General features: G+C 34.9%; 2 protein-coding genes across 2 annotated transcripts; both read left to right on the top strand.

Moving 5' to 3' along the window:
- The first annotated feature begins 6,643 nt into the window (after window positions 1–6,643).
- On the top strand, window positions 6,644–14,997 carry LOC106717453 (protein artichoke). The gene is made up of 5 exons (XM_014511322.2): window positions 6,644–6,867; window positions 9,919–10,125; window positions 10,198–13,320; window positions 13,755–14,047; window positions 14,303–14,997. Exons 2-5 carry the CDS (start codon window positions 9,975–9,977, stop codon window positions 14,867–14,869), a joined length of 4,134 nt encoding a protein of 1,377 aa, XP_014366808.2. The 5' UTR covers window positions 6,644–6,867; window positions 9,919–9,974; the 3' UTR covers window positions 14,870–14,997.
- A 7,053-nt stretch (window positions 14,998–22,050) lies between these two features.
- LOC123721200 lies at window positions 22,051–23,666 on the top strand. Its single transcript, XM_045679081.1, has 2 exons — window positions 22,051–23,233; window positions 23,617–23,666. The coding sequence occupies exons 1-2, from the start codon at window positions 22,051–22,053 to the stop codon at window positions 23,664–23,666; spliced, it is 1,233 nt and encodes a 410-aa protein (XP_045535037.1).
- Window positions 23,667–26,145: the final 2,479 nt, after the last annotated feature.

Genomic DNA, 26,145 nt, shown 5'->3' with positions numbered 1-26,145 from the left:
ATTCTGACTCAGGAAATATGATATCTAAACTTTATATAGTCGTTCAAGAATTCCCTTTCATGAAACCTAACATTACGAACACGATAGCTGAAAGGAGTAAATGGTGTGAAATAATCTAAGCTCTTGGTTCTTGCTTGAATTAAATTTATTGTTCTCCGGTTCTCTCGGGACCTTTTTCTTGACACCTTGCCATATGACGTTTTCTAGGTACCTGTTCCTTAAATCAATTTAATATTTTAGGCTTAATTTTTGGTCAACTTTATAAACAGACTATTTCATTGAAAATAGTGCAATCTGTTATTTGCTGTAAGTATATAGTATGTCGGAAGAGCACCGCCCGAAGTGTTTGAAAAACACACAACGTCAGTGGTGGTAGCACCACTAACATCATTTTTAGCATTGCTCATCCTTAAATGAAACGCAGCCTTTGATGAAAATACTTATATTTTGCAGCAGAGTTTTTGCCTCCTTGAAGAGCTCTGAACACTCCGGCGGTTGTACTGGGACTGGCTCTGTGCCGCCGGAACATTCTTATTTATACCCTCACGAGACTTACAATAAAGTGTTTGAATTTAGTAATCGTTTGTAAATTAATCTAAAAATTACAATAAATGAAGTTTTAATCAATTAATCGATTGTAAGAACGTATTTACAAGAGTTATTTAATTAATTTCAACAATGAGATAATTTAATAAGATGGTCACGCCGATACGGCCATGCTGACAGGCGGTGCGCGCTCTGCACCAGCCTCGTAGAAACCTGTTTGTTCACCTGTAATCATTGAAGAGTATTTCTCTGAGTTCGCTATCTGTAAGCAACTTGTCACTAATCAGTAACCTATTGTTAATCAACACTGTATGTTGCGAATTAATTACTAAACAAACAATCATGAATGTTATGACTATGAATGTTCTGAACATTGGTCCCGTAGATTTTTTTTTTTAGAGTCTCGTAGATTCTAGTAGGGTCTCGTGGAGTCTCGTAGATTCTCGTAGGGTCTCGTAGATTCTCGTAGACTCTCGTAGATTCTCGTCGATTCTCGTAGGGTCTCGTAGGGTCTCGTAGGGTCTCGTAGATTCTCGTAGGGTCTCGTAGATATCTCGGAGGGTCTCGTAGATTGCTCAGAGTTTTATTGTTATGAATTTATGGTAGTAGTTTAATAGTAATAAAAATGTGAACTTACAATTTTATTTTGATGATCAGCATATTTCTCGAGAGGTTGATAGGAGAGGTTGATTTGAAACAGTATCACCTTCTTGGGTTAATTCATTCTGGGTTGATTCATTCTCTGCCGATACGGTCAACTGTTCTCCCATTTAAAAGTGGTCACCATCCAATCATCTACCTACATTTTGGCGCGTCCTTTCAACAGGCTACACACCTCCATCCGGATGTCTAAATCATTAAGGTTATAAGCTTTGATTACCTTGATCTATGTGCTGGCACCACTCTCGTACACCGACGTTTGTATCCGGATCAAACGATGGGAAGTAGATATCATTGATCTTGACTTTTGTTTCTGGGGGTGGAGCGCACAAACGTTCCGACATCTTCTGCATCATCTCCATCATCGCTGAGAATTTTGTTCTCTACTTCATCAGGCGGCGGATGAGCTACCGAAGTGAATTCGTGGGCTGAAAGCTCTTGTAATCCCACTTCTGATGTCGGAAGAGCACCGCCCGAAGTGTTTGAAAAACACACAACGTCAGTGGTGGTAGCACCACTAACATCATTTTTAGCATTGCTCATCCTTAAATGAAACGCAGCCTTTGATGAAAATACTTATATTTTGCAGCAGAGTTTTTGCCTCCTTGAAGAGCTCTGAACACTCCGGCGGTTGTACTGGGACTGGCTCTGTGCCGCCGGAACATTCTTATTTATACCCTCACGAGACTTACAATAAAGTGTTTGAATTTAGTAATCGTTTGTAAATTAATCTAAAAATTACAATAAATGAAGTTTTAATCAATTAATCGATTGTAAGAACGTATTTACAAGAGTTATTTAATTAATTTCAACAATGAGATAATTTAATAAGATGGTCACGCCGATAAGTATAATTTCGGTGTCGTTAAAATTAAATGTAGAGACCGCAATTAATAACCATTTTTGTGAGGTTTTCAATTAAGACGGAACTTAGAATTTAAGGCAGTCAAGCGTCATATAGGAAAGCTATAAAAAACAAAGTGAAACTCGTTCTCAGACACAATACACCCGCTAAACTAAACTTTACTAATATGTTGGGGGTGCAGTTTCCTTACTCGCTAGCGCTTTTATGCCTGGTGAGAGAGATTTCCTGTTCACGCACGCAAAAAAGATTTTCATTAGTCGTAAGGGCCCGCATGCGTTGGGCGATAATCCTTACTTTTCCTTACTGCGTATTATACTCGTCAACTGAGTGCACGACGTTTGTTTTACATCGACCGATAATTTTTAATAGGCGTTAGCCCATATGCCCATATGCGCATCTATATGCGGGAACTCCCCGCATAACCGAGTTATTTATATAATCCCTCAACGTACGAAGTGTTAAATAAATGTAAATGTTTTATTGTGGACGCACAAACAACGCCTGAGAGATCAATAAAATTTGTTTATTTTGTAAAACGCCCTCCCCCAGTCTGCTTTATAGATTGTGTATATGAATAATTCATGTATACAAACTGGAAATTGTCGGTAATACCTTTCATAATGGCACCCATCACACACCACCTTTTGTAAACGATGTACTTTACGCGCTGTTCTTAAGTTTTTTTCCATTCTCGTTTCTAAATTGAAAAGACAATTTAAATTGAAAAAGTTTATATTAATATTTTTAAATCACATATTGAACGTGTGACGTTTTTCAGTTTGCAATTCTGTATTTTTGGAAAAAGTAAGAAATTCGTCTTACTTTCAATGTCACGGTTCAAGTATTGAATGCCAAGAAAGCAAAAACGTGACTTATTCTTTGCCTAGAGGCGTAATTCACCTTGACTTCAAAGAATGTATCCCTAGGGTCCAAGGTACAACATGTACTTAGGGTATCGAGCAACCGTCGTAGAGGTTGAAATGTCATTTTAATTAGACACTTTTAAGATCACTAATCGAAATTAGACAAAGGGCCTTGTAGATACACACTTAATTACTTAATGGACTTTATTGTAAATTTGTAATCTGGTTTTAGTCATTTTACAGGATTTAATTATCCGATTAGCTTTAACAAATTTTAATAAGACTATTATAAATGTATCTTTTGTGACAAAAAAGTCCATATTATTAAGTTATCTAATTTAGACTATGAGATTAATAAGGTTAGTTAGAGTTAATACATGTTCAAAACTAGGGAATTATAATAAAACACACAATTTGCACGAATAGATTTCAAGTATTAAATGATCTAAATGTTTGTTAAGAATGTTTCGCAGTAGCCCATGTCACTCTTTGTTAGAGAAAGGATGAATGCGATTATCCGAGCAATTGAATCATTCACTGATTCTTTCAATTTGACTTACCGTCTCGACACTATTCAATTGCTTTACAATCTGCTTCAAGTATTGTCTAAAGTATTTGAAGAGTTTTAAATTACTGCGATTCATTCGTAATATAAGTAATCTAAAAATAGAATGATACGAGTAAAATAAATAAAAAGGTACATCGTAACGCGATCTAAATTAAAATTACGAAAAAACCTAATAATAAAGTATGGAAAATAGAAAATTACCAAAATCTATTTCGTGAGGCATACAAATTTAATTAAGAGTATTATTTAAGAGCTGTCCGAGTTTGAGAAAACAGAAAAGTTATTTGTCGGAAAGCCCCAATTAAGGGCAAAGCTTTCTGGCCTTAATCCAATAAACCTACTCATTTAGTGAACGGAATGAAAGGTAAATAATTTTAGGGCGTCGTCGGGCCGCGGATTGTGAAATCAAGTTTTGTTTTCCGGCTGAAGGATTGCTCGGAACTGTACAATATTTACAGATTCATTTTACAACAAACCAATGTATATTTATCAATGAAAAAAATACAATGGTTCAAAACATCACACAGGAAAAACATAAACAAGTAACTGACTAGAGGCCGAGTCTTGTTATCAAACACTATTTATTGCTTGTCTGAAATGGTGAATAAAAATATGTTAGTTGGACAAATCATTACTTTTTTTGTCCGTATATACTCGTAATTGCGATAATCTTGCATTTGCATTACGAATTACTATTTAAATTATTAAAAACAGACATTTTAAGTGCAACTTTGAGCCACCCAAAAGGCATAAGATCGAATGTCCAATTTACTTTTTAATTTAGTTTTTATAGTCAAAGGGAAGCAGTGGAAGTTTTTCCATGGTTTTTATGTAACGAGCAGTTAGCGCGACACTGAAAGTCCGCTAGTAGAGGCTGATAAAAACTTCTCCTTGGTAAACAAACATCCGGGCTCCGGCGTACTCAATTACTGCAGTTTGTAGCACGACAAATTTCTCACATCGACATTTTTTAATTTACATTTCACTAACAAATTCCAAATAACTGTTCAAATATAATGTTAATTTTAATTTATACTTCATGTTGAGGTTTTTCTGACAACTGTAATGCTGAGTACTTTGTATGAGAATAAAACTTAAATTTTCATTTTTTGGAACGAAATTCCTTATCGCGCGTTGTGAAAGGGGGGCTAGACGGAAAAAATTCTTACGAAAAGTTGTCACGACACTTTTTGCAATAGTAACCATGGCAACGACGTGACAATATATAACAAAAATTCATAGAAATAAAATGTACTTCTTGTGAAGACTTAAGTTTTTTATTCATAGAATAAACATTGGTTCCTTCACTAATTAATCGAAAGGAACTTCGTTCCATCCGGGTGTTCCATGATACCTCTCAAGTTTTTTTTTTTATTACATTTAGTTTATTAATGCACGAAACTTCAAGTTTATTTCGTGGTGATATTTCATATCAAAGTATGAAACCAAAGTGACTTTTCTTCTTTTATTTCAAATAAACTTTTTATTTTATAGAAAACAACGTTTGACGGCATATTTTTACGTGAGATCTCAAGGGTATTTCCTGCTTTTCCTTATTTCCCCCGGGATAAGTCAACTTGTAGAGGACATACATTCGACCGATATCGAGATAGGAAATGCCTCAATGAGTTGAAAGAAATTTTAACATCTGAAATATTTTGAAAATTTTTATTATAGTTTTTCAAATAACAAAAAAATTAAAAATAAAAAGATTATGATAAAACATTGTTTCAACAGAGTTCAAATTTATTTATTAATATAAATATATATTAATTTATTTCATTTGATTGAAAATTTATTTAATTTTAACTCTGTTAAAGCAATTATTAGCATTTACTGCATCAGAATTTTATATTGGAACGAATGTAAAGTTAAAAGAATACAGTCTAATATTGTAGAAAACGTTACACTTTTATGCAAATCACTTACTGTTTTATTTCAACGGCGGTATAAAAAAAGTAGTAAAATGAATTTAATCTACTTTATACTAGAGCGTGTAAAGCGTTAACGAATTTCTATTATTGCAATGTTACAAATAAGCTTTAACATAAAACTACGACACGTTAAAACTTATTCGATAGTTCCATAGCTGAAACACTTGAACGAAACTATAATATCTCTGATTTTTCAGAAGTGATGGAAATGGTGGTGAAAATGGTATCTTCACACTAGTAGTGTGAAGTACAAGCTTAAGATAAAGCTGATTAATGAGGTAAGTTACATTAGGCCCATCGTACACAAGGCAACGTAAATCTTTGAAACCCGGTGATTTTAGTCGCTAAGCCATTACGAAATAATATGTGATAGAGTTTCGTAGACAGACAACCATCGTGAACGTTTGTGCGTAGTCGCTCGCAACCTGTTCGTTAAGGAAAGTCGCCGTGATTTCCTTTAAGTTTATACTAACTAACGTTGCCTTTTGTGCGAAGGCCTTAAGAGTGCGAGTAACGCGATACACGCAATGCAAGGATACAATATTATAGTTTCGAAGATTAACGTTGCCTTGCGTACAAAAGAGCTTACTTCTTAACAGTTTCTAACAGTTCTTGTTGATTGAAGTAACTAACCGTTTTTCTTATTCAATACTTTAATGTTCGGTACAATGCTATTGGTTGATAACTAACTAGCTTTAAGTCGCAAATTATCTAGAGGACCAATATCTTACCTACATTTTTTTGTTATTTATATCTATATATATAAAAGAAAGTCGTGTTAGTTACACCATTTATAACTCAAGAACGTCTGAATCGATTTGACTGAAAATTGGTGGGCAGGTAGCTTAGAACCAGGAAACGGACATAGGATAATTTTTACCCCGTTTTCTATTTTTTATTCCGCGCGGACGGAGTCGCGGGTAAAAGCTAGTATATGTATAAAACATTGATTGAAACTAACAAACTAGTTTGTAAAATAAGATGGAATTCATTTTTAAATAATTTAAAAAATCAAACGAAGTTTAAATCGAGTGGAATGGGTGAACAGACTTCCTTATGATCGTCAGACACATTAGCGGAAGACTTCAAACTAATCAAGAACATGGTCCCGTTCGCGTAACGCGTACAACGTTTGTAATTTATTAGCGCTTATTCCCATACAGCAATCTGTAGAGATGGCGTCCCTATTACGCAGACTCCGTCGAGATCAGAGCTCCAGTAGGCTGCGAGAGTGGGGACGGAGCGGTCGCTCCCGAATGCTCCCAAACGTCCCGAACTACAACCTAGCTCCGCGATCGACTAGTTCATCGTGAGTGAAGTTTGAATGTGCGAATGTAACTGGATGATCTATTTATAATATGCTATTGCAAACGGAAGAAAGTGACGTTTAGTACTTTCACGCAATTTGAATATTCAAATTAACTAAATCTGGTAAGTATAGTGTTTTAATATTTGTATAGTTAATTGTTTTTATATGTTGGTCATAGTGACAAAAATTAATTTGACGTAAATTTATTTATCATTGTGATATAGTTTATGCAATTTAAAAAACATTAAATTTTAAAGTTTTCAGTAAAATTTAAGAAACCATGTAGCGTTTATTTAACGAAAGTTAAAACTTTCTAACTTTCAAACGTTATCCTTGAACAGTAATTTTAGATACTTATTGTAGGTTTCTAAGGAAAATATTGCGAAATATTGGAGGACTATTGTTAAGTGTCCTGAGTTATTACATAATAAAATTATAATTTTATAACTTACGCATCAAAAAGAATTTTTCTTCATTCGAATCGTTCTATTTTAACGGTCGCTTCCAACCTACTTGTACCCTTTATCGTTAAAACTATGTTCTTAAGTTAAGTAAACATTCCACTTAACTTAGTTATCTAAAATTATTGATGGCGAAATACTATTTTAAAATAAGTATACCTCATAAATCAAATAAATAACATTTAGAAGAAAATTACCCTTAATTTAAAACCAAAAACCCCATCTGACTAAGACTCTAAGTGATGAAATAGCGCCATCTATTGGCTGCGCCTTAAAACAAAGAGTTTAAATGTTGTTAATTTAATTTAATCAAACTTTATTGTTATAATATGTTACACTTTGTTTTTCTAAATATACTTGAAAACATCGAAAAACTTTTAGCGATTTAAAAAAAGCTATGCGACTTAGATTCGAACTCGTTTTTGATTAATTTACTTTGTTTTATTTCCACTCACGTATAATCTTGTGCTAATGTGATATACCCTTAGACACATCGAGAAAGAATATGAATCGAAAGACACCTGACTTGCTAAAATTTACATACATACAAATCCATACACATAAAAACAAACTTAAATAAGCGCGAAAAATATTATCCTTCTGTCAGTCGGATGGATTCCACAAAAATGTGTGTCTTTCTTTCGGAATTAGGTAATTATTTTAAAATAATGATACTAGTTTAAAAAAACACTGCTTAATTATTTAGTAGGTCAGACAAAAGCTACAAACACAGAATTTCTCTTGGCAGGATTAGCAAACAATTTCATTGTCGTACATACTTACGTCGTTCCAAATTTTCAGTACGATAAATTGTAAAAAATTAAAAGAAAAACAACAATACACAACACGATGAATGGTCGGTTTTTGTTATCCCAGTAAAAGCCGCAGTAAATTGAAATCGACGAAGGTATGATCGTTAACCGAGATGATATGAATCCGTATCGAAAGATAAAATTGAAACTACCATTCTAGGAAAACAGGTACATTCGCCTTTTATCCGAACTTTTGTGTGTAATACATACTTCCATAAATTTTGTAAATACAAATACAAAATGGTTTCAATGTTGTATTCTCATTTGTTTACGTTTAATTGACAATATGTGTTCTTTTATCAACACTGAGGAACACAGTCGATTTGATCTCGTCACTGTATATTCAAACCACAAAGGTATTTATTTGCTCCAGATTCTTCCACAAACATGGTCTAACAAGCCCAACATAAACATTTATATTTGTTTGAAGAAACCTTTTATTTAAGCTTCAGAATTACAACAGCTCTGATGTTGAACCACACAAAGAAACTTCAATATCACACACACAAAAACTTATTACGATATACTGCTCATGTAACTTAATTGACTTGAGACGTTCAAGCACATAATGAAATTTATAAAGAAAATATTTACAAATATATAAAATAAATCATATGATACTTGTGTCAAGTTCATAAGATTAAAAGAACTATACTAAAACTCGTAACATAGCCGCATATTCATACTTATAAATGCACGAGTACAATCGCGGAAGTTTAATTACTACCCATTTCGGTAAAATTTTTATTTGCCGGTTACAATGCATTCGGATCAAACATGTCATAGAATTGTATCTTAGTCAGTTGGCTGTTAGATATTCAATCTTAAGTGGTCTCAGTAAAGATTTTAATAATTTCAGTGCATACTTGGTGTTTAAAGTTTCCATTCATTTGTCTTCATACAAGTACTCGTATATTAACAATTGTTATTTTTAAATTCTTGTTCGTAACTTTTGAAATGTCCGATGTGTATCTAATTTATATTAATACAAAACGTGGCGACATGACAACTTGGTCCTATTTATGCGAAAACTTTGGCTCGTTTACATCGTATGATAAACGTAAAACATATTTTGCTTACATTTCGTTTAAACAACGATATCTGTACATATAATAAGTCTGTTATAAATCTATGATATTATATATTTATTTTTAAACTTTATATGTAAAAAAAAAATATTTTCAAAACGAAATTAAATTAAGTAATATCTATCATTATAAACAAAGTTAGAAGTAACTTCAGGTAAAGCTTAATATTCATACATCTTAATTAGAAGTTATTTTTTCTTTCTAGTTAAAGGCAGTTTGATTTCTATCGGTACACTGACAATAGTAAATACCATTAAAATAGGTTGTGTGTGCAAAGGTTACATTGTGGAGTTTGGAATTGAAGAGAAACTTTTTAAATTAAAGATGCCTTAAAGTTCGAGAAGAAACGTTAACTAGCCAGACATACTTTATTTGCATTTACTTCCGATTCGCTTTAATAACTTTCATATATTTTTTATTAAATGCGTAACCTGAAAATTTGTTTACAAAAGCAAAATAATTTTCGTTGTCCGAATTGATCGCATCAAACTTTCAATCCAAATACTTTTTTTGTTTTAATGTTAATAATTGGCCATGGTTTGTATTCACATGGTCACAGAATTTTTTTTTTTACTTTAAACAAACTATGGAAAAGCTATTTACTTATCCGTTCCTTTTTAAATTCATGAAAACAAATCTTGGTAATCATTAAACATCTTGGTAAAACTTTTGTCACAAACTGAATTCTGGTAACATAAAAAGTAATTGTAAAACTGGATCTATTTATTTTGTACGTATCTTATAACAATTGCATATTATACAACGACATTGAAAATTGTAAAATTTTATAAATTATTTAAAATGTATTTTAGATTAAGAACATCGACGCTCCGAATGCAACATGTGGATGAAATGACGTCAAATCAATATGGGCATTTGTACTCAGCTGTCCAAAGTGGAATTCGGAATATACGCATTTCTTTTTATCATCCATATTCAGATACTGCAAGGAGAAGAACAACCACAGTGCCCCAGTCTAACAGAGAATCCAATCTGTCCTTGTTATAATTTCAAAGAAGGTATGCATGTGGCGCTCTCTATCATGAAACATAGTTAAGCGTTCTTATTTAATGTGGTTTTTTATGTTTCAGGATTATTTCTTGAATGTCCAAGTGCGACACCCGGTGTCGTAAGAAGTGTACTATTGAAGATCAAAGGAACTATACAGTCTCTATCCATCTATGATCTAGATGGGTCTATTACAGAGCTTAAACAGGATCTCTTTTCACCTCAAACCAAAATAGTTAATTTACAAATTTCACAGTCAAATATTAATAGAATCAATCCTAACGCGTTTTTGGCCATTCATGATTCATTACAAAGTTTAAGCATAATATCAAGCAAACTAAATACAGTTCCACACGAATCTTTTTCAAAACTACTTAAAATTGAGGCTCTCGATTTGCAGTTAAACGAGATTAAAGAAATAGAGGCAAATACATTTAAAGATGTTAAATTAAAGAAAATAAACTTGAAAGCAAATAAACTTGAAAATATTTCAGAAAATGCATTTTATAATTTAGAAGATTCACTGACTGAATTAGATATTACCGAAAATTTCCTTGAAGTATTTCCATTGACATCTGTAGGAGGACTATACCAACTAAGTCATCTAAAATTAGCTTGGAATAAAATAAAAACTATTCCAGAAAGTTATAATATTACCATCAATAACTTAGTTAATTTAGATTTAAACTCTAACTTATTTATAAAAATTGAAAGAGAATGGTTAAAATGTATGCCAAATATTAAGACGTTAGCATTTTTTAGTAATCAAATACAAACGATTGATGAGGAGGCGTTTTATCCCTTAGAAAATTTAGAAAATATAGATTTAAGTAGAAACAAGCTTATACAATTAGCGCAAAATACTTTTAAAAGAAATCTTAAAATACGTACAATAGATTTAAGCTATAATCATCTCCATCAAATTGAGGGTGTCTTTTCCAATCTTTTACAACTTTCAGAAATATTTTTATCCGATAATAATATACTAGAAATACCGTTTAATGCATTTCAAAACACACAAGGATTGACTGTTCTTAATTTAGAACATAACGCCTTACACAAATTACATAGCAATTGCTTTTCATCTTTAAAAAATATAACACAACTGCACATGGGAACAAATTTTTTACAAAAAATTCCAAGTGATATTTTTAAATTCAATACGAAACTGGTAACTCTTAGTCTAGATAATAATGAAATAAACGAACTGGACGAGTTTGTTTTCAATACATTGACAGAATTACGAGAAATTCGTTTGCAAAACAATCATTTAAATTATATTAAGCGAAATGTATTTAGCCCCTTGCCGGGTCTATTAGAATTACATTTACAAAATAATTTCATTACGACTATAGAATCACATGCCTTTATAACATTGAGAAAACTTCAGCATATTAACTTACAAGGAAATCTGTTAACAACGATTGGAGACATATTCCCGAATAGAAACTCTTCATTGGTGTCGATTCAACTTAGTGCGAATTCTTTAACTTTATTAAAAAATAGCTCATTAGAAGGACAAACTAATGTACACATCATGTGGCTCACACAAAATAAAATAAAAGCTTTAAACGCTCATCTTTTTAGTGACTTAATTAATATTCAAAGACTTTATCTTAAAAATAATTCAATAATGCACATTGAAAGCAAAACATTTATTCGTTTAAAGAGAATAAAGTATTTAGATCTTAGTGTCAATAAACTTACTGTTTTGAACAACGAAACATTTTTTAATCTTACTTCTTTGGAAGAACTTCATTTACAAAATAATGATATACGACACATCGTCAAAGATACATTTCAATATTTAGTTAAACTGAAAGTTCTCGATCTATCTGATAATAAGATAACAATTTTAGAATTAATTCTCGCTCCGCTTCCAATTAAACATCTCAGAATAAATAACAATTTAATTTCAACTATAGAAATCAATTCATTAAAAACAATGCCTAACTTAAGTGAGTTAGAAATGAGCAATAATTTTCTCAACTGGGAAAACATTATTGAAGTTCAGATACCAGTATTAAAGTCATTTATTATTTCCAAGAACAACTTTAGTGTCCTAGAAAATACGACATTTTCTCAATTACCCTCTTTACAGTCATTAACATTAGAAAGTTCGAACATATCGCAGCTACGACCGGCTACCTTTATTAAGAATCAGAATTTATTACGAATTAATTTGGCTTTTAACATGCTAAGAGACTTGCATAAAGATGTATTTGCATACACTACGATATTGCAAGAACTAAATTTAAAAGGAAATCATTTTTCAGACTTCCCACATGTTGCGTTATTTAATATATCATCTTTGGAGATTTTGGATTTATGTCAGAACCAATTAAAAAGTATTGATTTTTTCAAATTCGTTGGCCTTCAAAATCTAAGAACGTTGAATTTATGTAAAAATCAAATATCCTTTCTAAGTGGTTTCAATTCTCCGGCATTAAAAAACTTGATAACTTTAAACTTGAATAATAATAAGCTAACGGTTCTTCCTCCAAATTTCTTCCAACACTCGCTAGGTTTAAAGGAAATTGATTTATCAAATAATATTTTTAAGCACATTCCAAGCAATGGTCTTTCCGAAACTGTGTTGCCGGTGCTAGCTACATTAAATATGTCTTATAATCCGTTAATTCAACTGCTACAAACATATCCTTTAAAACAATTTCCACTTCTTGAGGAGTTAGTTGTAACTAAGACAAATTTAACTATTATAACTAGCAAAGATTTCGAAAATTTTCCATCCTTGAAGAAATTGACATTATCAGCCAACGACATAATTCGCTTGTCCCCGGGCGCGTTCTCCAAACTTCATATTTTGGAAGTACTGGACCTGAGTCAAAATAAATTGGAAAATATTCCCCGAGAGAGACTCCAAGGCTTATATTCTATTCGATTGTTTAATATCTCACGAAATACACTGAGAGAGCTAGAAGAGTTTACGCCAGACTTACAAAATTTGCAAAAGTTGGATATTTCATTAAATCATTTGACAAGAATAACAAAAGATAACTTTCGTAATCTTCAAAGTTTGGTAGAGTTAAATTTAAGTGGAAATTGGCTATCGTTTATATCATCGGAAGCATTCCAGAACATACACAAATTGACTTATATAGATTTGAGTAGAAATTACATTGAAAAAATTCAAATGAAGTTATTGAATGGATTGGAAACGCAAATAAAATCTCTAATTTTGGAAGGTACTTGTACTCAACCATATTCTCATGCCTTTTTTTTTTTTTACAAAAACGGTGATACAGCCCTGAGAGTCGGATCAATACTAGCCGACATTTACAATTGCAACGTGATTGTACCGAATTCGATTAGAATACTTATCTTGTTCAAGGTTTGCTTATAGGTTGATAAGTCTACGAGATGATGATCTCTACTGACCTCTATTTAATTACAATCATAACTCCGTACCAATTTAAAAGCAGCGTAATTCCTTTGAATGTTTTTATAAAAATAAAAAATATTTATTAATTTGTATTGCAACTTTTAATAGAAAAAAAGGAAAATGTGGCCGAAGTATTTTTACGATGCGGTTTTCTTTGTGTTATTACTATTTTCACATTTAAGTTAATAATAAGTTCAAAAAAACCTTTCATTCAAATGTATATGAATTTCATTTCAGAAAATCCCATAACGTGCAATTGCGAGTCACAAGATCAATGGAAATGGATGCAGGAACATCGTAAAATAGTTTACAAAGGGACGAGAAACTTATTATGTGAACATCCCGATGAACTGCAAGGTTTCCGTTTCACGGAACTGACGCCTCACAAATTGTGCGACGTGCCCATTGTACTACGAGTCGCAATACAAGATATTCAAACATATTCAGTAATTGTATCTTGGCAGAGCCGCAATCAGACAGGATTAAGTGGATTTCAAGTTGCTTACTTTAGCGAGCAAAATACAAATAGCGTGAGTATGCAGTTTTGAATTAGTCAATATTAACACCAATGTACTATAATTAAAGGACGGGAATAATGTAATTAGCTCGTAATCTAATTTAATTACAAACTCTCACGATTAACATGCAAATGTATGATCTTAATAATGTTATAAACTTTAATAAAATTTGTAAATTAGCACATATTCGTAAAAATATTTCTAAAGTTGTTTTAGTAAAAAATAATTGTACAATAGTTTGTTACATTCTTGACACTACGTTTGCAGATAAGAGGAAAACTTCTCAACCTTACTGCCCGATCAACCAGACTGAATCATTTAACTCCAGGGACAAGGTATTACATATGCGTAATAGCCATTGGCAATTTCGGTATACCGACGGATTCATCTACCACAGATGCGAGAGTTGCACTGCCAAAAGAAAATCCTAGTATAACATTGTTCGGTGATGAACATCAATTCAACTATTTGAAATCATCGATGAACGATTCGTTAACTACAAAATGTACCACAGTACGTACAATAGAGATATTCGGTGCTGCAATGGATAGTCCTTTTTCTAATACGTATTTGGGTCTAGCTGATATCTTAACGAGAAGACTTAGTTTAGTAGTTGGATGCTGCATAGGATTTATAGTATTCATAGTGCTTGTATCAGCATTGGGATATATAAAGACAAAGAAGCGTCCTGTTGTTATTAAGTCGGAAGTTCAACAAACTCCACAATATATATCTTATGATAACTTTTCTACATCCAATCCGGACGGTCAGACTACAGAAATGGATTTAAATACTATTATGGATAAAAGTAAAATACAATTTAAACAAAGTTAGTTAGTTGTGACATAGGTTACGATAATCTGACCATATTTTATGATCACCCTAAAGTTAAAAATATAAGCAAAATATTTAGATAAGTACTGAAATTATTGCGCATTCTAATACTTTACATTAACTTTATGGAAACCAATTAGGTAACTTTTTATTTGTTTATTTTTGTGTTATAAACGTTTTTAATAAGCCTTATTTTGTATTTATACCTATAAGATTGTTTTAGATAATCAGGCAATATTAAATTATTTGTATTATTTTAAATGTTGTCAAAAACGTAAAACGTTTGTTAAATATGATGTTTGTTAAATTTAATTTATGTCTTCATTAAATAATTGTAATAAGCTATGTAAATGTGAGAAATAATTTGTAAAAAGTAGTTATGAAATTGCTAAATATATCATGTTTATTAAATATTAGTGAATACACACACATATATGTATCTAAGTATAAGAGTTATTTATAAGTCTTCTATAATTGATAGAAATGCATTTGTCTTCACAGATATCGGTCTAATCATAACGATGTAACTTTTTAAAACTACAAATTGTTTTTGTATATTTGCGTACAAGTTCGTAATTATTTTATATGGATTAATTTGTAAAAATTTTATTTCTACTGTTTTATAAATTAAAAATATAGAATAAAAATAATCACTAGTTTATATGTAACAAAATTCCTACATCGGGTTTTATTTACTTTTAACCAGGCTGCTCTTTTCCTTACGAAGGATCCGCATAGTATGTTCTACTTTTCCATACATCTCTATCAATTCATTCCCTTCTTACGCGTGTTCTCTTCCACACAATCCATCCAAATCATCGTTCTATTGTTAACCCAATCTTTTTCTATTCATAATATAATAAGTAAAAGTAAATAAGGTAGCATAATAACTCTCGAAGTTATACAATTTGAATATTATGCAAGGTAACACTCACGTGGACTTGTTAATTTAATATTGGATTGGACTATGGAAGAATAGCTTCTATTTTGCATTAATATTTCAAAGTTATATTATTACCTATAACGTTATAAAAATTCAAGTTACTTTTTTAATAACTGAGAAGCAAATTATCTAGAAATTTTGGTATCATGATGCTGTAAGGGAGTATTATATGGAAAAGTTTTATTTATTCAAATCTATTTACTTTCTAACTTGTACAATTGAAGTATTTTTATTTGAATACTAATTCAGTATGCCAACTCTAAAATTATTTTTTGTGATAGACAAAGAAAACTTTTGTTCAATACACTTTTTATTTTTAATAAAGTTAAAATAATGCATTAAAAAGTGCAAAATAAAATATACTGTCGTCAGCAAACATCGAAAATGGAAGTAAAATCCATTTGCTTTGCCAACACACTACGTTTGATAAAATACTAGAAGCAGACCACTTTTTCAATTACTAAGGTTTGCAAACGGAATATGAAATGCATACAACGGGAATCTATTCATGCGGAACAAGTGAACGCACAATAAATGCGATGCGACGCCGGTTCCCCGGAAACGATGCCGCCGCTGCCGCTACCGTATCCAAGCAAACAAGCCTTAATGACACTCACATTGCTTTCTGTATCACAATTTATGTAGGTAAATGACCAAGCACTTTCGTCCAAAAGTAGTTGTTTACAACGCAATTATCGCATACAGAAAAACAATTGGAAACATATAAAATAAATGTGTAACTGTTTTTGGGTCTACATTTAACGATTGGTTTTCGGTTTTCTCAGACAAAAGACTTAACCTATGTCAAATATATAGTCCACTTCATGTCTCCACCGAGGGGCTCGTATCCTATTCTAAGTTAGAGGTGACTAGACCATAGTCAACTACGCGGGCCCATTGTGGGTGGGTTGAGTTAACACATATGCAGTGCGGGTTGCAACATGATGTTTTAAGTGCTTAACCCCCGAGCTCCTGGCCATAGAATAATGAAAGTTAATGGTTGCAACAAGAAGGGCAAGAGTAGTTCGCGTCCAGCTATGTCACAATTATATAAAGAACACATGGCCCGAAAGTAAATCGGGACGGGAAAAAATGCCATCTGTTCCAATCCCTTGAAACGATTTGTCAGTTCTTCCCGTCGTGTTATGAAATGCTTTTCTATTCCTTTATTTTTCACACAATTCGAAGATACCTAACTTCTTTTTCTATGGTGATGATTTCAATTTTTTTGAGAACTCAGTTTAAGAAATGTATATTGTACAAACAGGCAATTTTAATTAAGCGTAACACGGTGTACATTCACTTAAGTTATCCTCGAAATTAATTTCATGACTACATATTATCAGAAGAAATAAGTAATGGATTTCTATTTAATTAGTTCGATTATTTCATTAGCTTTATATCTCAATACAATTTTAATCTAGGCGTTGTACTCCTTTTTAGTACAATATGACACTGTGTTTTGTTTTATTTATGTTGCTAAGCCAAAATTTCATCTATTTATTTACCGACTTTCGACCTTTTCCTCCGATGTTATTCGGTTAACTGAAGGCATAGCTACTGAAGCGAAAAACAAAATTTGATTCGTTTTATTTGTTGTCTGCTTTCTTATTGTGTTAGCTATAATTGCACCTTTTTTCTTGTGATATTTCTTAAGAATACTTCTTTTCTTTCTAAACGGTTCTTATAAAAAGTAAACTAAACGGATTTACGGATGTTACAGTATGATATGTCGACATAATTGTATTGTTAACATAACACTCTGTTCTGCTTCTCTACATTTTTATGCGATAAATTAAAATTTATAACTCGGAGCTAACAATATTACAGTTCGATGAAACTTATCAACATGTATCGTGTTGTTCTGAATCTTGGATAACACCGTGTCATCAGTACACAAGGATAATATTTGTTAATTACTTTCAAAGTCTTTATCTGCATCCTTCGTTTATCACTTCTGTTTAAACTGTATAAGAATATAATATAATTTTGTTTCTTTCATTAAGAATTTATCAAGAAGTATTGTAGGTATGATTATACGAAATATTTTTTGTTTGAACGCGGGACAAGTATTTCTAAGTAAAGAATCTATGGCGGCGATATGTGTCTAATATTTCAAAGGCGTGTCGGATCGAAATGGGAATGGAACAATTTGGCAAAATTCCTATCCCTACGTAATAACTGAAGTGGTTTCTATCGGAAATTGGTGATTCGAGATGGATATTCCAACTCATTCTCTTATATGAAAGGACTGTTTAATTTGACTTTCAAAATTCTGAATGCAAAATACGATTCATGAATGCAAATACATGAAACTCCAATGATTGTTCATTTAATTAATTAAGAACGGCTTAACTCACGTTTTGATCGTCCGGTGGCGGCACCGACTAGTTTCGGACCCATCGGGGGTCCATCTTCAGGGCGAGTGTTCAATTCGAGGACTTCGCGGTCGCGTCGCGTCTCGCACTGCGGGCCATAGCGCGTAGCGCGCGGCTCGAGGGGGCGGCGGGCGCGGGGGGCGCGGTGGCCGTTGCGTGCGTCGGCGACGGCGATGTCGACGAGTTCAAAATTGACGAGTCACTGTTGTTGTTAACATTAAACGGGGCGCAAAACGTACTGACGATGTCCGACACGTATTCAACACCATCTTCGTTGTTCTTCTGCTTCGGTCTCAGCAACACGGGTTCCCACGCCGGAGACAGAGACCAACCCTTATCTCTATTAAAATTAGGTCGACGTCGGATTTCAATGGCTTCGAGTAACTTACGTGACACGAAGTTTTTGTCACGAGCCAAGACTTTCACTCGGTCAAACCTAATGTAATGAGAGTTGGAGGTAAGGGCGTGTTCCGCAACCGCTGACGTGTTGCTGTCCAGTTTGCGCATGCAACGAATGTGCTCTGTGAGCCTGGTATTAATGTTGCGCCCCGTTTCCCCAATGTAACTTTTGCCGCAATCGCATGGAATTTCGTAGACGCCTGGGCCATCTAAGGGGGTACGATCTTTCGGCGAACGTAAAACTCTCCTTATCTGCGTAAGGGGCCGGAAAATTGTCTTGATACTATACTTGCGGCGTAACAAGTGTCCAATCTTATCCGTCACCCCCCGCATATAAGGTAGATATGCCGGGACTCGCTCCACAACCTGAGGCCGTGTCTTACCGGTCGTGTTTGCTAGCCTAAGGCTTTGTCTCCATTTGTAGCCATTGTCCTCAAGAACTCGTCTCACGTGCGTCAGTTCCGACTCTACGAACTGAGGATCGCATAAGCGAAGTGCACGATTGATGAGAGTGCGTGGCACGGACGATAGGTGAGACGGATGATGATGGGAATCCGCCTTTAGGTACCGATCGGTGTGCGTCGGTTTCCTGTACACCGTGTGCACTAGACACCCACTCGATTCACGCTTCACTAATACATCCAGGAAAGGGAGGGTTCCATCTTTTTCCTCCTCCGTCGTAAAGCGTATCCTAGGATGTATTTCGTTCAAGTGATCCAGTAGCTGCCCTATGTGTCGTCTGGAAACTATAGCAAACACATCGTCTACGTATCTCAGCCAGTATCTAGGTTTGACTGGCGCACTGTTCAACGCTTCCTTCTCGAAATTTTCCATAAATATGTTGGCCACCACCGGGGCTATTGGCGAGCCCATCGCCACTCCATCCACTTGCAAATAAAAATCCCCTCGCCAGAGGAAATAGCCACTCTTGAGGCAAAATTCCATCAGACTTATGTACTCAGTAGGTAAGTTGTTAACAATAAGGTGTTGCTTTATTATATCAATAGTTTCCGCTACCGGTACGTTAGTGAATAAAGATGCCACGTCAAAACTGACCATTGCCTCGTCATCTTGAATTCTTATATCTCGCAATAAGCGAATGAAGTGTGTGGAATCCCTTATGAAGCTCGTCGTTTTCCCAGTCAAAGTTTGCAAAAAATCCGCCATGTGACGTGAGCTCTTGTACGTTGGCGAGTCGATTTGACTAACAATGGGACGTAGCGGCCAATTTGGTTTGTGGATTTTGGGTAAACCGTATATTTTTGGAGGTGTCGGGTTCAAGGGGACGTAGTCGTTTTCTCTCTCCATCTGACAGCGAGGACAAGATCTTGTTCAGTTTGGACGTAACTCGAGCTGTCGGATTGTAGTTTACCTTTTTATATGTACTGGTATCACTAACTAGTTCATCGACTTTTTGTTCATATTCAGCTGTATCTATTATGACAGTCGCGTTGCCCTTGTCCGCCGGTAAAACGAGAATATTCGGATTATTGCGAAGAGACATAAGCGCCTGGAACTCTTGCCTAGTGATGTTCTGTTTCGGACTCTTGTGTCTGCGTATTAAAGCAGATATATCTTGTCTAAGGCATTCAGCGTCCGGTCCAGGCACCTTATTGCGCATGAGACAGCTTTCGACACTAGATACTATAGACTCCACCGGAACTCTGCTAGGTGTTATTGCAAAGTTTAAGCCTCGTGATAGCACTTTCTGCGCCTCAGCTGATAAGGCGTGTGAAGATAGATTTACTACACTCCCATCCGATCTGCCAAAACTATGTTGGTTTTGTGTACAAACTGAACTTTTGCTATTATTTTCCAAGAGGCGTTTTATTTTATGAGCGTGAGTACTTTTTGTTGATAACTTTATTCTCTCAGCTCTAATGTAAGTCATAGTATCTAAGCGCTGCCATATATCTAACTCTAGAACGCTGGACAATTCCATATGTAACCAATATAATTCATTGTTTACGTACGCAATCTTTCGGCGGTAGTCATTAATAACTCTCTTCAATATTTTGATGCCCGTCGTTTCGAAGAATTCCTCGTAACCCCGAAAGCACTTCACTTGTTTGGGTCGTGCAAACTTCGGTATTACACCATTATCACGACACTGTATAACAAAGTGTAACCCGCACTCGAGTTTATTACGTTTGATTCTTAGCGAAGCGAACTTTTTTACTCGCGTTTGCCCTACCTCGCCGTAACGGTTAGCAATTAAATTGTTTAAACTTTCGTGAGACATCATAATTAATTAATTAAGAACGGCTTAACTCACGTTTTGATCGTCCGGTGGCGGCACCGACTAGTTTCGGACCCATCGGGGGTCCATCTTCAGGGCGAGTGTTCAATTCGAGGACTTCGCGGTCGCGTCGCGTCTCGCACTGCGGGCCATAGCGCGTAGCGCGCGGCTCGAGGGGGCGGCGGGCGCGGGGGGCGCGGTGGCCGTTGCGTGCGTCGGCGACGGCGATGTCGACGAGTTCAAAATTGACGAGTCACTGTTGTTGTTAACATTAAACGGGGCGCAAAACGTACTGACGATGTCCGACACGTATTCAACACCATCTTCGTTGTTCTTCTGCTTCGGTCTCAGCAACACGGGTTCCCACGCCGGAGACAGAGACCAACCCTTATCTCTATTAAAATTAGGTCGACGTCGGATTTCAATGGCTTCGAGTAACTTACGTGACACGAAGTTTTTGTCACGAGCCAAGACTTTCACTCGGTCAAACCTAATGTAATGAGAGTTGGAGGTAAGGGCGTGTTCCGCAACCGCTGACGTGTTGCTGTCCAGTTTGCGCATGCAACGAATGTGCTCTGTGAGCCTGGTATTAATGTTGCGCCCCGTTTCCCCAATGTAACTTTTGCCGCAATCGCATGGAATTTCGTAGACGCCTGGGCCATCTAAGGGGGTACGATCTTTCGGCGAACGTAAAACTCTCCTTATCTGCGTAAGGGGCCGGAAAATTGTCTTGATACTATACTTGCGGCGTAACAAGTGTCCAATCTTATCCGTCACCCCCCGCATATAAGGTAGATATGCCGGGACTCGCTCCACAACCTGAGGCCGTGTCTTACCGGTCGTGTTTGCTAGCCTAAGGCTTTGTCTCCATTTGTAGCCATTGTCCTCAAGAACTCGTCTCACGTGCGTCAGTTCCGACTCTACGAACTGAGGATCGCATAAGCGAAGTGCACGATTGATGAGAGTGCGTGGCACGGACGATAGGTGAGACGGATGATGATGGGAATCCGCCTTTAGGTACCGATCGGTGTGCGTCGGTTTCCTGTACACCGTGTGCACTAGACACCCTAACGTACCGGTAGCGGAAACTATTGATATAATAAAGCAACACCTTATTGTTAACAACTTACCTACTGAGTACATAAGTCTGATGGAATTTTGCCTCAAGAGTGGCTATTTCCTCTGGCGAGGGGATTTTTATTTGCAAGTGGATGGAGTGGCGATGGGCTCGCCAATAGCCCCGGTGGTGGCCAACATATTTATGGAAAATTTCGAGAAGGAAGCGTTGAACAGTGCGCCAGTCAAACCTAGATACTGGCTGAGATACGTAGACGATGTGTTTGCTATAGTTTCCAGACGACACATAGGGCAGCTACTGGATCACTTGAACGAAATACATCCTAGGATACGCTTTACGACGGAGGAGGAAAAAGATGGAACCCTCCCTTTCCTGGATGTATTAGTGAAGCGTGAATCGAGTGGGTGTCTAGTGCACACGGTGTACAGGAAACCGACGCACACCGATCGGTACCTAAAGGCGGATTCCCATCATCATCCGTCTCACCTATCGTCCGTGCCACGCACTCTCATCAATCGTGCACTTCGCTTATGCGATCCTCAGTTCGTAGAGTCGGAACTGACGCACGTGAGACGAGTTCTTGAGGACAATGGCTACAAATGGAGACAAAGCCTTAGGCTAGCAAACACGACCGGTAAGACACGGCCTCAGGTTGTGGAGCGAGTCCCGGCATATCTACCTTATATGCGGGGGGTGACGGATAAGATTGGACACTTGTTACGCCGCAAGTATAGTATCAAGACAATTTTCCGGCCCCTTACGCAGATAAGGAGAGTTTTACGTTCGCCGAAAGATCGTACCCCCTTAGATGGCCCAGGCGTCTACGAAATTCCATGCGATTGCGGCAAAAGTTACATTGGGGAAACGGGGCGCAACATTAATACCAGGCTCACAGAGCACATTCGTTGCATGCGCAAACTGGACAGCAACACGTCAGCGGTTGCGGAACACGCCCTTACCTCCAACTCTCATTACATTAGGTTTGACCGAGTGAAAGTCTTGGCTCGTGACAAAAACTTCGTGTCACGTAAGTTACTCGAAGCCATTGAAATCCGACGTCGACCTAATTTTAATAGAGATAAGGGTTGGTCTCTGTCTCCGGCGTGGGAACCCGTGTTGCTGAGACCGAAGCAGAAGAACAACGAAGATGGTGTTGAATACGTGTCGGACATCGTCAGTACGTTTTGCGCCCCGTTTAATGTTAACAACAACAGTGACTCGTCAATTTTGAACTCGTCGACATCGCCGTCGCCGACGCACGCAACGGCCACCGCGCCCCCCGCGCCCGCCGCCCCCTCGAGCCGCGCGCTACGCGCTATGGCCCGCAGTGCGAGACGCGACGCGACCGCGAAGTCCTCGAATTGAACACTCGCCCTGAAGATGGACCCCCGATGGGTCCGAAACTAGTCGGTGCCGCCACCGGACGATCAAAACGTGAGTTAAGCCGTTCTTAATTAATTAATTATGATGTCTCACGAAAGTTTAAACAATTTGATTGTTCATTTTTCTGTCGGAACTCTGGGTACATTTCTTTCTTTTGTAATTTTTAAACAAATATGACGTGAATATGACGTTATTATTGTTTAACGCAACGAATAAACAAATCTACTTAACCTAAACAATCTACACATACCTAACTTGTAATATTAGATTTAAAAAAAGACCGAAGATGATTTATAGTGAATAAGAGATTGTGCATATCTTTCGTAGATAGGCATAAAATTCTACGTTTAGAAAATTCACCCAAGTATACAAATTAATTTAATTTTAATTTCATGTTGATAACTTTAAAAAATTAAATTTACAATATCTTAAAATGTAATTAATACTGAATGAGAATTCCGAAGTTTACTTCGTTAAAGTCCCAACTTTATTCATTAGCGTGTATTGTCTGCGGAATTTATCCGTCAGGTCAAATACTTCCCGCTACGAACATTTCACGCCTCTTTAGTTTAGCTTAGTCTAAATTCACTTTAATTATTTTAGATTATGTTATGACCACAAAATTTTATGGATAAACGATATCCAAACTTCCTTTTATCTTAACTATCATTTATAATAAAGTAGATGAATTTGTCCGTGCTAATAACATGAATAACAGGAACAATTGAATAATTATTTTTAATTTTGTCATATAAAACAAAGAAGTACTTGAACTTTGAAACGTTAAAACGATGTAATTTTTGTCTCCTTTCGAATATTGGGCTGGTTAGTTTATATTTCCAATAACATAATATGCTAGCTTAAATAAACTTATTTTACTAATCGTTGGTTTCTGAAACCAAAATTTAGATCTTAAAATTCAACTAAACTAATTTCATTTTTATATAGCACATTGTTGTTTTTTCCTGTTCGAAATGGACGTAAAAACTTTTGTTAAATATTGAATATGGGCACCGTTCCAATAGATTTGCAGACATGCAATTTACTTCGGTTTAAAATCGTTTTCTACTTTCAAGCTGACCATGCAGCTCTATGCCTTTGATGCAGCGCTGCGCTTTGTTGCTTTAAACGTATATCTAATACACAACGATATTAGAAAACATTATTTTTAAACTTTTGTACAAGAAATTTTTAAATGAAATTGTATTGTAATCTTTGCATTACCATCATTTGACAATAGTCTGTGATAATGGATCTTAATTAGATTAAGAGGGAAAGTTAGCCCAAATACTTTCATTCCAGTCTAGGTTTTTATCACTACGTACGATAAAATATTACACAGACATAGTAACAACATATTCAAAGCTTAGGTTGAAAATTAATATTGTTCCATATTCTGTTTTCTAATAGATATTAATAACAGAGCTGTAACTTTGGATAACGGACATGCAATAGTTTGGTAGTTGACTGGCAAGTTTAATAACCCGATGTAACCACGAGGGAAAAGCTTACGTACATGCTCGCCTTTACCCGTTAATAAATAATACGCACAGACAACCACTTGCTTCAAAGTTATATTATATATGCATTTAACTTAATTCTTTGTGGATATGGTTTATTTCAATACAATTAATTATTAAGAAAATTTAACATAATACATTATTCATTACAGTTTCTTAGTTATGCAAAATGATTTAGATACGAATAACCGTGATTCTATAAAACTAAACACAAACTAATTATTCTTGAAAGGTTTGTCACACGTATATAATTTTATTTTAATTCTCTGCTTAGGTATAATTTTTCAAACACTCACAATTATGAAAGCATCTTAATTTAAATATATCAAACCAAAAGTCTTACTCATACTCTGTATATTAATGTGTGTTTTATGAAATATTAATTAACATAAGTAAAACATGAACTAGTAAACAATACAAGTTTATTCATTACTCTGTATTGTCTGAAGAGTTTGTTCGTGTGGTATTACTTCTTGTGTTAAATATTGTAACGTGAAATATTTACACTGTTAATAGATAAAAGGGTAATGATTTTATTACGAGAGGACCGAGAACTTCCTTTACTTGCAGGGGAAAGATATGATTTTTTTAAATGTCATAAAATGAATATAATAAAAAGCTTAAATACAAAAATAAATTTAATACATGTATAATTCACAATGATTTTAATGTATGTAATGCTCGTTTTCTATTTCTGTATTTCATTCTATATGATTCTTAGTTAATATTAAAATTAATAAATGAAAAATCACATTAAGGTCAAAAACAAATGATTACAAGCCTTCACAAATTATTTGATTTAAACACTCGACACTGTGAATGATTTTGAACAAAAGCTCTGATCCAATTTGGATCTGCTCCAAGGCGACTGTCGTTTAAAAGGAAGAGCTCTATTCATGGAATAAATTTGAAAGCAAAGAAAGCATTTAATAAAATTATTTTATGAAGTTATTCAAAAAATCACAATAACTTTATTTACTTTACTACGGAAAATAGAAATAGTTCCACGTACCTACATTTTATACCGGTCTATATTGTATACGCTACTTTTGTATTGACTTAAAATTAAAAGTTTGGGTTTAATAAAACTATAAAGGTAGATATTATATGCCTAAAACATTTAAATAAATCACCTACGATGGTTTTATTGAATTTAAAGTTTTTTTTTTTTTTTAAATAACGTTTGAAGCTTGAAGTACACTCATAAAATGTAAGAACACAAAAAGTCTAAAACGTCTGCCGGCTTGGACTATCGCAGCACATTTATCTCAAGAAAGTATTGTGAGCACTCACAAAATATCCCGTAAATAAAAAAACTTTGAAAAGATGAGAGAGA

The sequence above is a fragment of the Papilio machaon genome, chromosome 8 (assembly GCF_912999745.1).
Source record: "Papilio machaon chromosome 8, ilPapMach1.1, whole genome shotgun sequence".
Taxonomy (NCBI): Eukaryota; Metazoa; Arthropoda; class Insecta; order Lepidoptera; family Papilionidae; genus Papilio; species Papilio machaon.
Note: the sequence above shows the minus strand (reverse complement) of the source record. Positions and strands in the feature narration are given on the sequence as shown.